This window comes from Lepidochelys olivacea (assembly GCF_965140295.1).
Source record: "Lepidochelys olivacea isolate rLepOli2 genome assembly, chromosome: 4".
NCBI lineage: Eukaryota > Metazoa > Chordata > Testudines > Cheloniidae > Lepidochelys > Lepidochelys olivacea.
Window position 1 is genome coordinate 95,457,038 of NC_140414.1, and position 12,630 is coordinate 95,469,667.

The 12,630-nt window shown below is 39.7% G+C and overlaps 1 protein-coding gene across 3 annotated transcripts in view; it reads right to left on the reverse strand.

Annotated features, from left to right (window-relative positions):
* Window positions 1-204: 204 nt before the first annotated feature.
* CEP135 (centrosomal protein 135) overlaps window positions 205-12,630 on the reverse strand; it is a 103,068-nt gene continuing 90,642 nt past the window's right edge. For 2 of the 3 annotated variants that reach the window (XM_084627093.1, XM_084627092.1), the window contains 3 exons: window positions 10,806-10,910; window positions 7,592-7,738; window positions 205-1,732 (listed from right to left, as the gene is read on the reverse strand). In XM_084627093.1, the coding sequence (XP_084483219.1) occupies window positions 1,711-1,732; window positions 7,592-7,738; window positions 10,806-10,910 (274 nt within the window). In that variant the 3' untranslated portion in view covers window positions 205-1,710. Of the gene's footprint in view, window positions 1,733-7,591; window positions 7,739-9,833; window positions 9,987-10,805; window positions 10,911-12,630 lie in introns of those variants that run through there. The other variant, XR_014711434.1, reaches the window with a different exon arrangement.

Genomic DNA, 12,630 nt, shown 5'->3' on the forward strand with positions numbered 1-12,630 from the left:
GTTGGAACTATCCTATTTAAAATATTTACAAGTAATTCTGAATTTGTGTGTTTTATGTTGCCACTTTCAGTCCTTACAATCTAGTCTCTACATAGATATGATTGTCTAAACTGACACAATATGCCACCCTCATACAAGAATAAAGCTTATATATGGAAGCAACAATATATTTAAGTTAATTACAATGTTTCTATTGAGACCATATTTCCAGATAAAATATATTTTTATTAAGTCACAGTCTTAACAATCTTATTGCAAAATACCGTTGATGGGAGACCAAGTGTAGCAAAGTTCAAAGTTTAATTCTTCCATGTCATTTTATATGTTCTTTATGCCTTATTGGTGTCCATAATGGAATCTGGGAAGTACAGGATTTTCTTCAAAGTTATATGAATGGAATGCTGTAAATCAGTCAGCAGGGATGCATTATAACAGTATAGGTTTCCCCTTTCTAATTCTATACATAACACCAATAAATACTTGTCACATTGTCTTTTGAATTACTAGATACTATTAAGCACTATTCAAATTAAACATTTTGAAGGACAACCAAGATGAATCCAAAAATACAGTTATCTGACATAGATCAGCTTTAATATGTGTTAAAAAATGAATATAGCAGAGTACATAACCTACTTTGACCTAAACTTTTAATAATTGTCTGTCACATTTATCAGAGTTTTCTTAAAGAGATTAATCCTCACTACACTTACCTAGTAGCTCTGTATCCTAATAAGGCCCTGTGTCACATCTCTTTAAAAACTTGAACTCAACTGTATGAATGATTCCAGATTTTGTTCTAATCTTTTAAAAAAAAAATTAAAAAAAAATTGAAAAATATCTCCAGATTTAGTTTGGAAATAAGTAAAATAGAACTATTGTGTAATATTTAGTACATTATAATACAGTACAAGTTTAAAATCTCTTATTTCCATTACTTTTCATTAACATTGGCAAAATAAGTTTTAAAAGTATAAATGGTATTCCAGAAGACTAGACTATTTTTATTAGAAATGACATATAAAGTAAATTTATAAAATACAATTATTGATTTGACACTGCTCTTTGTTAAGAAGAAAATTCTACAGCGAGGATAATAATCCATTCTGAAAATAAACTGACATTCTGCAAGACATGGGGTGTATAAAAGCAATGACATGTAAACAGAAAACACTTGTAAAAAAATCCAAAAACACATGGAAATCCACCAGAAGCATAACAAATATACTGTGCATCAACAAATCTTTAAAAAAGTCCAAACCTGTTTTGTTCAATATTCGCTCATGCTGTAGTATGTACATATTTCTGAAGCCATATCTGATTTAAGCAAATTTAAATAAGCAGAGAAATCAGAAGTTGTTAAATCAGTTATTCTTACTCAGCTTCCTTCTTTTGTACCATAAATTTATATAGCTATTATACTAGCTTTGCAAAACTGCCATGCAACTTTGTTATAATGCATAAATTTTGTGCCTCGACTGGCAATGAAAAGCACCCATAAAAAAAACACCTTGTCAACCCCAGATAAATGGGAGAATAGGATTTTCAAGTCTGATTGTATGACACGAACACACACAAATTCACAAGTTATCACTGATCTGAAGCGAAGTCAGAGGCAGAATTCATGTCAACCTTCATAATTTTCAAAAGTCCTTGAAACAAGTTAATCCTTCTATTACTGGTTTAGTTTTAAGACTATCCCAGGTATGGTTATTCCTTGAAGCTCACATTTCTGGTTGGGGGAGGAAGAAGAAAATTTAAAAATATAAACATCTGCTTACAGTATTTTTATCCATTCAACCAAGGGTAAAATATATAATAATATTACCTGCTTCATAGTTTATTCCTAAATTACTAGAATCAGCCCATGATATCACCCACAGAATTTATTTTAATATATATTTTATTCTTGACACATTCGCACAAGCACTGGACAAAAGTAAAATGTAAGCCAAGGACAAGTAGAAAGTTATTAGGTTAGACTAAATGGCTTATAAAAAGGGGAAAAATTCCCAGTGCACAGTATAAAACAACACAATTGACAAAACATACTTCCACTGTGAAAAGCTGCAAGGAAGGGATAAATAAGAAGTAAAAGTGATCAGAGAGAGAAAGTGAAAAGTTCATGGGCAGGTCTGATTGCCAAGAAACAATTATGCATTGGACTCAGAGCTGCGATCGGACAAATCTTAAATTTGTGTATGAAATCAGAAATTTCAAGAGTATTTGGATTCAAGCAAAGTCCATGGAAAAAGTACAAATATGAAATGGTATCTCTTCTGTTAACTTTGTGCAATTTCGGGATTCTTGGTTCCTCTCTGATCTAATTAGACAAGTCAGCTGTGGTAGCATACCTGGTTACTAAATACTTTTTGAAAATAAACAGAGCTCAACTCACAATCCTTTCATTTTGACTTTTCACTGAGATGCAACATGTAGTGGCGGGAGAGGTGGGTCACACAAACCTGTAACCAGGTTTGTACCATTGACAGGTCATATCTAAAACAACAATGCTTTGTAAAAATGTAGAGACATATATGAGTGTCCTGCAAATCTCCTGGACAGTAAAAGATGACAGGCTAGCTACAGATTCTGATCTACCTATGATAGACTGTGCCTTATCATGACCTTGAACGTTCAGACCTTGGCAATCAGAAATGGAAGAGTCCCCAAGATGCATCTTGGGAAGCTGGCAGTTTGTGCTTGAATCTTTCAAAAAAATCAAGGTTTTTTCTGCTTAGTAGCTTGGGCCTTGGCTTCCTGAGACCTCTGCTAATACAGAGGCCCAACACCTTCCAGGTATCCTTCAAACCAACCTAAAATAAAGAACAACATCTTGGCCTGTCCCTTACCTCTCTTGTGGAAGGTAGAGGGTTGGATAATGGATCTCAAGAAACAGAATGTGACCACACTCCTTTTTGCCTTAATGAGATTGTCCTCTGCCCAAATCCCCATTTAGCAAACTTTCAATTGGCTAAACTACCTACTGAAAGCCAAAAATCTCAGGCAGATATCTATGGGTATCAAGTGCATCGGAGGATTTCCACACTCGATGCTAGGCCATTTCCAATCCCTGATAGACTGAATTCCGTACAAATTTGCAAGGGGAGAGAACTGATAAACTGGTATGACTTTTTCCAAAACTCATACTAGTATTTACCTATGTATCTATGCTATCTACCTTAGTATAAGATTCCTATAACAGTGTATGTGTTGTTAACAGGTAGCTCCGAGTATGGGTTGTTGCTCTTCATTCTTAGAACATCCCAGTGTTAGAATCGTGATTCAGAGGTGCTGAACTATTAGGCTTGTCCTTGACCATCAATAATGTTACCATCAAGTGCTAATGTAAAAGGTAGAAGTAGTCAGTGGCACTCTTTAGCAGCGTGTGCTTGCATTTTGCCACCTTACACATGGCTAGAGTGGTATATGGATGGATTGGATGGGTATGATTTCTGGCTGGGAGCCCATAGTGGTTTTCTGCATGAGTTGGATGACCCTAGCCTCTCTCTACAAAAATTAGGAGCGTGGCTTCTCTGAGGTAGAGAGGAAGGATTGAAGGCTGTCTTCTTCAGTACCCCAAATGTCGTGACATAAGAAATTCCTCCAGCTTTCAGGTTATCAACCTGACAAATCATTCTCAACTTTCCATGTAGTAGTTTCAGGTTACTAGATGAGATGATCTGTGTATCAAATGTGGAGCAGCTGTCAACCCTGGTCTTTGTGAGGCCATTAATGCTGAGAATATCAGAGGAAGGTGTGGTGAAGAGAGTGTTTAAGTGAGGTTTACTATACTCTCAGAGTAGCCTCTGTGCTTGGACAATATCTACAGCTGACTGGGCAAGATGCAGGGCATATGTCACCAAAGCTGAAGAAAGGAAACAAATTGATTAGACTGCACAAATACTCAAGCTCCGGCCAGTACAGGACACTGTGGATATGTTTACATAGCAACCAGACACCCGAGGCTGGCCCATGGCAGCCAACTTGGGCTCACAGGGCTCTTTCATTGTTGCATAGACTTCTGTATTCGGCTGCATCCTGAGCTCTGGGACCCTCTCTCACCTTCCAGGGGACCAGAGCTCAGGCTGCAGCCTGAGCCTGGAAGTAGACATAGCAATGAAACAACCCCGCAGCCTGAGTCCTGTGACCCCGAGTCAGCTGGCACTGGCCAGCCATGGGCTTTTCTTAGCTGTGTAGACATACCCTATACAGTAACTCCTCGCTTAACGTTGTAGTTATGTTCCTGTAGTTACGTCCCATTCCTCAGACGTTCTTGTTAAACCCTGGATTTATGCTGGAAAATGGCCCACCTTGATTATCATACACATTGTAAGGAGAGTGATCACTTTAGATAAGCTATTATCAGCAGGAGAGTGGGGTGTGGGGAAAGAAAACCTGGATTTGTGCTGGAATTGGCCCACCTTGATTATCATACACATTGTAAGGAGAGTGATCACTTTAGATAAGCTATTACCAGCAGGAGAGTGGGGTGTGGGGAGAGAAAACCTGGATTTGTGCTGGAATTGGCCCACCTTGATTATCATACACATTGTAAGGAGAGTGATCACTTTAGATAAGCTATTACCAGCAGGAGAGTGGGGTGGGGGGAGAGAAAACCTTTTGAAGTGATAAACACCCATTTTTTCATGGTCTGTGTGTATAAAAATATCCTCACTGCATTTTCCACTTTTATGCATCCGATGAAGTGAGCTGTAGCTCACGAAAGCTTATGCTCAAATAAATTTGTTAGTCTCTAAGGTGCCACAAGTACTCCTTTTCTTGTTCCTGAAAAACGCGACTTTAAGCGAAACAATGTTAAATGAATCCAATTTCCCCATAAGAATTAATGTAAAGGGGGCGAGGGGATTAGGTTCCAGGGAAATTTTTTTCACCAGACAAAAGACTATATTTTTTATACATATATATATACATACACTCACACACACAGACAGTACGAGTTTTAAACAAACAATTTAATAGTGGTACATAACGATGATGATTGTGAAGCTTGGTTGAGGTGGTGAAGTCAGAGGGTGGGATATTGCCCAGGGAATGCCTTACTGCTAAATGATGAACTAGCAATCAGCTGAGCCCTCAAGGGTTAACCCATTGTTGTTAATGTAGCCTCACACTCTACAAGGCAGCACGAATGGAGGGAGGGGAGACAGCATGGAGCAGGGGGTTGGACTAGATGACCTCCTGAGGTCCCTTCCAACCTTGATATTCTATGGCAGACAGAGACAGAGACACACACCGGTGTCAGAGAGAGAGAGAGAGAGATGCACATTGCTCCTTTATGTATGCTGACCCCACTCTAAGTACACTGCCTTTTTAAGTAGATCAAGCTGAGACGGCAGCTGCTGCCAGGAAGGTCTCTCTGTCTTGAGCCCTATCATGTGTCCCCCCTGCTCTATGGAAGATGGGGTAAGCGGGGTGTGGGAGCAGGGGGACACCCTGACATTAGCCCCCTTCTCTCCCGCCCTCCGTACAGCAAGCAGGAGGCTCCAGGGAGCAGCTCCAAGTCAGAGGGCAGGAGCAGCACATGGCAGTGGGGGGAGGGACAGCTGAACTGCCAGCAACTGATAGCTTGCTGGGCGGCTGCCGGACAGGGAACTTAGGGGAGCGGGGAGCTGATAGGGTGGCTGCCGGTCCACCCTGGTTCCAAGCCCCCACCAGCTAGCTCCAAGGGGCTGCTCTTCCTGCAAGCAGTGGACAAAGCAGGAGGCTGCCAAACGATGTAGTGTCCATCTTTAAAAAAGGGAAAAAGGAGGATCCTGGGAACTACAGGCCAGTCAGCCTCACCTCAGTCCCTGGAAAAATCATGGAGCAGGTCCTCAAGGAATCAATTCTGAAGCACTTAGAGGAGAGGAAAGTGATCAGGAACAGTCAACATGGATTCACCAAAGGCAAGTCATGCCTGACTAATCTAATTGCCTTCTATGACAAGATAACTGGTTCTGTGGATGAAGGGAAAGCAGTGGACGTGTTGTTCCTTGACTTTAGCAAAGCTTTTGACACTGTCTCCCACAGTATTCTTGCCAGCAAGTTAAAGAAGTATGGGCTGGATGAATGGACTATAAGGTGGATAGAAAGCTGGCTAGATTGTCGGACTCAACGGCTGGTGATCAATGGCTCCATGTCTAGTTGGCAGCCGGTATCAAGTGGAGTGCCCCAAGGGTCGGTCCTGGGGCTGGTTTTGTTCAATATCTTCATAAATGATCTGGAGGATGGTGTGGATTGCACCCTCAGCAAGTTTGCAGATGACACTAAACTGGGAGGACAGGTAGATACGCTGGAGGGTAGGGATAGGATACAGAGGGACCTAGACAAATTGGAGGATTGGGCCAAAAGAAATCTGATGAGGTTCAACAAGGACAAGTGCAGAGTCCTGCACTTAGGACGGAAGAATCCCATGCACCGGTACAGACTAGGGACTGAATGGCTCGGCAGCAGTTCTGCAGAAAAGGACCTAGGGGTTACAGTGGACGAGAAGCTGGATATGAGTCAACAGTGTGCCCTTGTTGCCAAGAAGGCCAATGGTATTTTGGGATGTATAAGTAGGGGCACTGCCAGCAGATAGAGGGACGTGATCGTTCCCCTCTATTCGACACTGGTGAGGCCTCATCTGGAGTAGTGTGTCCAGTTTTGGGCCCCACACTACAAGAAGGATGTGGAAAAATTGGAAAGAGTCCAGCAGAGGGCAACAAAAACGATTAGGGGACTGGAACACATGAGTTATGAGGAGAGGCTGAGGGAACTGGGGATGTTTAGTCTGCGGAAGAGAAGAACGAGGGGGGATTTGATAGCTACTTTCAACTACCTGAAAGGGGGTTCCAAAGAGGATGGCTCTAGACTGTTCTCAGTGGTAGCAGATGACAGAACAAGGGGGAGATTTAGGTTGGATATTAGGAAAAACTTTTTCACTAGGAGGGTGGTGAAACACTGGAATGCGTACCTAGGGAGGTGGTGAAATCTCCTTCCTTAGAAGTTTTTAAGGTCAGGCTTGACAAAACCCTAGCTGGGATGATTTAATTGGGGATCGGTCCTGCTTTGAGCAGGGGGTTGGACTAGATGATCTCCTGAGGTCCCTTCCAACCATGATATTCTATGATTCTATGATGTTATAAGGGAGCATTGCAAAACTTTAAAAGAGCATGTTCCCTAACTGATCAGCAACGTAACAACGAAACAATGTTAACCGGGAAGACTTTAAGTGAGGAGTTACTGTATCAGCTCAGCGGCACAGACATGCCCCAGCTCCCCCTTACTGGTGAAGAGGTTTAATGGTTTTAGAATTTTAAATCTATGGATGTATATGGCAGTCCTGTTCTATAAGCAAAATTCCAGGAGCAGGAATCCATTGTAATACTTTGCTTTTGGAGAATAACTAGCATTTCATGTTTTCAGTCAATACTATTTATTTTGTTTAAAACACTATAAGAGTGTAACTATCATTTGAGTGTTTAAATATTTCATATGCACCAAAACATAAAATGCTGATTTCCTGCCCCCCGTTTCAATCTAAAAACAGCTGTATTTAATTCTTCTGTGAACACTTAATCTTGACAAAAATCAACAAATTACTTACTTTTCTGCTGCTGCTCGATCGGTTGTTCTTACAATTGCATGCTCTGGAGAATGGGAAGGAGATCTCATTGTTGAACTAAGTGGAGATGAGGTATGTACAGAAGGTGTGGACAGACCATGTCGACGCATTTCCTGAATTGCGCGCTCTCTACCAAGTAGACAAAAATTTTATTAAACACTAATTTGTATGCACTTTTATCTTTATTACCACTATTAGCATTCATATTCCACCACATCATAATATTTCTCTGTAGAAATTATTAGACGATAAAAGAAAATGAAAGGTGATAATTTAATTGGATATCATATACACATTTTAAATAAAAATGTCTCAATTATATTTAAGGGACACAGTTCGCTTTTTAAAATTAATTGTTACTTTTAACACTTAAGGATATGATAAAAGGTTAGAAAAAAATTCTCTACTTTTTCAGTTTGTTTACTTTGTGAATTTGACAACACTTCGTGTAGTCAGTCTTGTTCTTCTGTAAACTCCGTATATTTGTTTTTTGTATGGGTCTCCCATACCTCAAGAGGTGAGGAAAAAATTACTTTAAAATGCGACTGTAAATCCACTGGATCTACCAGGAGTTTCAGAACTAGGTATAAAGAACAGGAGTACTTGGTGCACCTTAGAGACTAACACATTTATTTGAGCATAAGCTTTCGTGGGCTACAGGCCACTTCATTGGATGCATAGAATGGAACATATAGTAAGAAGATAAATATACACAGAGAGAGAGAGAGAACATGAAAAGGTGGAGTAAGAGGCTAATTAATTAAGATGAGCTATTGTCAGCAGGAGAAAAAAATTTTGTAGCGATAATCAAGATGGCCCATTTAGACAGTTGACAAGAGGGTATGAGGATACTTAACATGGGGAAATAGATTCAATATGTGTAATGACCCAGCCACTCCCAGTCTCTTTCAAACCCAAGTTAATGGTATCTAGTTTGCATATTAATTCAAGCTGAGGAATTTCTCGTTGGAGTCTGTTTTTGAAGCTTTTCTATTCCAAAATTGCCACCTTTAAATCTGTTACTGAGTTGCCAGAGAGGTTGAAATGTACTCCTACCAGTGTTTGAATGTTATGATTCCTGATGTCAGATTTGTTTCCATTTATTCTTTTGCATAGAGACTGTCCAGTTTGGCCAATGTACATGGCAGAGGGGCATTGCTGGCACATGATGCCATATATCACATTGGTAGATATGCAGGTGAACGAGCTGCTGATGATGTGGCTAATGTGATTAGTTCCTATGATGGTGTCACTTGAATAAATATGTGGACAGAGTTGTCATCGGGCTTTGTTGCAAGGATAGGTTCCTGGGTTAGTGTTTTTGTTGTGTGGTGTTTGGTTGCTGGAGAGTATTTGCTTCAGGTTGGGGGGCTGTCTGTAAGCGAGGACTGGTCTGTCTCCCAAGATCTGTGAGAGTGAGGGATCATTTTTCAGGATAGGTTGTAAATCTTTGATGATGCGCTGGAGAGGTTTTAGTTGGGGGCTGAAGGTGACAGCTAGTGGCGTTCGGCTACTTTCTTTGTTGGGCCTGTCCTGTAGTAGGTGACTTCTGGGTACTCTTCTGGCTCTGTCAATCTGTTTTTTCACTTCAGCAGGTGGATACTGTAGTTTTAAGAATGTTTGATAGAGATCTTGTAGGTGTTTGTCTCTGTCTGAGTGATTGGAGCAAATGTGGTTGTATCTTAGAGCTTGGCTATAGACAATGGATTGTGTAGTGTCTCCTGGATGGAAGCTGGAGGCGTGTAGGTAAGAACTAGGTATGGTACCTGAAACTACTTGTAACATTAAAAAAACCCAAACACCCCATCCCCCAACTTTGTAGTTGAGAATGTTCTTTTAGACCTCAGACGGCACTGAAGAGGACAGAAAATGACATCACTTGCGCCAATATCCAAGCAGCAACCATGGTGTGGGAATATAGGCCTACATTGGACCTGGGTGTATTATGATTTTAAATTGAGTTTTGGTGTTAGAACGGGTTAGGCCCAAAGCATGTGACCAAAAAGAATAAGATCATGAGACAGGGATTGTGTTAAACTTGTAGCAACTGTTAAAATATTAGCATGATCTTATTTAAGGTTTGGGTTGTGGTAACAGAAATAAAGAAAGTACAGCTAATTCAGAGGTTTTCAAACTGGGGGGCATGCTCCCTTGGGAGGAGGGCACGGAATGTATTCTGGGGGAGCGTGAGAAGCTTTAGGAAAAAAACAAAAAAACAACTTACTGTGCACATTTTACCCAGATCAATGAATAACTAGCACGGCTGATTCCTCCAGACATACCAGATCCCAGGATGGCACTGTGCCTTTTGACGGATTTCTGTTAAACTTGCATGGCAGTATACAAAATTGTTGCCCTCTGTACATTAATCCGTTTGCTACAACGCAAGTGTGCACATTTAATTGTAAGCATCAAGCACAATTGCAGTTTTGCTTTTGCTGTTATTACAATGGATTGTTGGCTCTGTTTCAATCAATGCCTTGCTGTTTTTAATATTTAGTGAGAGTTGCATGTTGATTTTTTTAAAAATTAGCATATGCACTTGTGTGGCAGGCGGGCGAGGGGCATGTAAACTACTACAGACACAAATAAGAGAACCACTGAGCTCATTGGATACCAGATGCAGGTAACTGTTGATTTGTTTACTTTATTACAAAGAAATGCTTAGTGAGTAGTTAGGGACAAAATGAGGTAAGAAAAGCTTGATAAAAGAGGTCCAGCCATTACTCTTGTCTTGACAGGGGCAGACAACAGGGCTCAGCCTTATGCTGTTTCATTTGGCTTTAGCTAAGATCTGATACCCAGCAATAACATCACTTGTTTGTTACAGTACATACAAAAGCAAGGTTTTCTTGGGGTTCTTTGTCAGAGTTTTCACGGGAATCAAAACATGATGGGAAGGTGTCTCCTGGGCTTGATCCAATTGTAAGAATTTTGGCCAATGCTTTATAACTATATTGTTGCTAGGATATAAAATATGAGGGTATATATTCTTGTATTGGTATTCTGAATGTAATCAACACCAAGAGGTCTTTGGACTAACAAGGGAATGCTTGTGTGAAAACTGAGTTATGGTAAACCTTGACAAAATTATTAGGAAAGCTATTTTCAAAACACACGGTATTGCATTAGCAGCTACCTTAATGATGGGAAAGGAGGATCACCCCACTGAAACAAAAACAACACAGGTGCTTACCGTTCAAATCGTTCAGTTGTCAGTTGCCTTTTTAAAACATCATAATCCGTCTGCAGCTGTGCAACTTTACTTCGAAGCATGGAAACTTCTCTATTATGACTGGTTCTAAAAATATCATGAGAAGTAACAAAGAATTTTCTTAAATTGTTGCACGCTTTCAGCTGGTATCTTAGAGGAATTAGGAAAAACAGAAATGAACAAGGCAAACCAAAAAATGAAGTAAGAGGAGTTGTTACTTCAAATAGCTCAAAATAACAGAGTGAGAATCAGAAGTGTTGGGAAGAATTGAATAAATACAATGACAATTTACTGGATGAAGCTAACCTGGGAAAGACAAAAGTGTGAACTTGGAAGTCCTTCAATAAATTCATACTACAGTGCATCATATTCCTTTATAGATAAAAAAATACAGTAGAACCTCAGAGTTACGAATGCCTCTGAGGTGGTTTCTAACTTTGAAATGTTTGTAACTCTGAACATAATGTTATAGTTGTTCTTTCAAAAGTTTACAACTGAACATTGACTTAATACAGCTTTGAAGCTTTACTATGCAGAAGAAAAATGCTTCTTTCCTTTTTTTTTTTAGGAGTTATGTTAGGGCTGTCAAGTGATTAACAACATGATTAATTGTGATTAATTTTTTTAAACAATAGAATACCATTTTTTAAAAATATTTTTTGATGTTTTCTACATTTTCAAATATATTAATTTAAATTGCAACATAGAATACAAAGTGAACAGTGCTCACTTTATATTTATTTTGTTACAAATATTTGCACTGTAAAAAACAAAAGAATTGTATTTTTTAATTCACCTCATACAAGTACTGTAGTGCCATCTCTTTATCATGAAATTTGAACTTACAAATGTAGAATTATGTACAAAAAAACCTGCACTGAAAAATAAAAATGTAAAATTTTAGAGCATGCAAGTCCACTCACTCCTACTTCTTGTTCAGCCAATCGCTCAGACAAATAAGGTTGGTTACAATTTGCAGGAGATAATGATGCCCTCTTCTTGTTTACAACATCACCTAAAAGTGAGAACAGGTGTTCTCATGGCACTGTTTTAGCTGGTGTTGCAAAATATTTACGTGCCAGATGCGCTAAAGATTCAAACGTCCCTTCATGCTTCAAACACCATTCCAGGGGACATGCATCCATGCTAATGACAGATTCTGCTCAATAACAATCCAAAGTAGTGCGGACCAACACATGTTCATTTTCATTATCTGAGTCAGATGCCACCAGCAGGTTGATATTCTTTTTTGGTGGTTCAGGTTCTGTAGTTTCCGTATCAGAGTATTGCTCTTTTAAGACTTCTGAAAGCAAGCTCCACAGCTCGTCCCTCTCAGATTTTGGAAGGCACTTCAGATTTTAAACCTTGGGTCGAGTGCTATAGCTATCTTTAGAAATCTCACATTGGTACCTTCTTTGCATTTTGTCAAATCTGTAGTGAAAGTGTTCTTAAAATGAATGACAAGTGCTGGGTCATCATCCGAGACTGCTATAAAAGGAAATATATGGCAGAATTTGGGTAAAACAGAGCAGGGGACATACAATTCTGCCCCAAGGAGTTCAGTCAGAAATTTAATTAATGCTTATTTTTTAACAAGCGTTATCAGCATGAAAGCATGTCCTCTGGAATGGTGGCCGAAGCATGAAGGGGCATACGAATGTTTAGCATATCTGGTATGTAAATACCTTGCAATGCCGGCTACAAAAGTGCCATGCAAATGCCTCTTCTCACTTTCTGGTTGCACTGTAAATAAGAAGAGGGCAGCATTATCTCCCTTAAATGTAAACAAACTTGTTTGTGTTAGTGA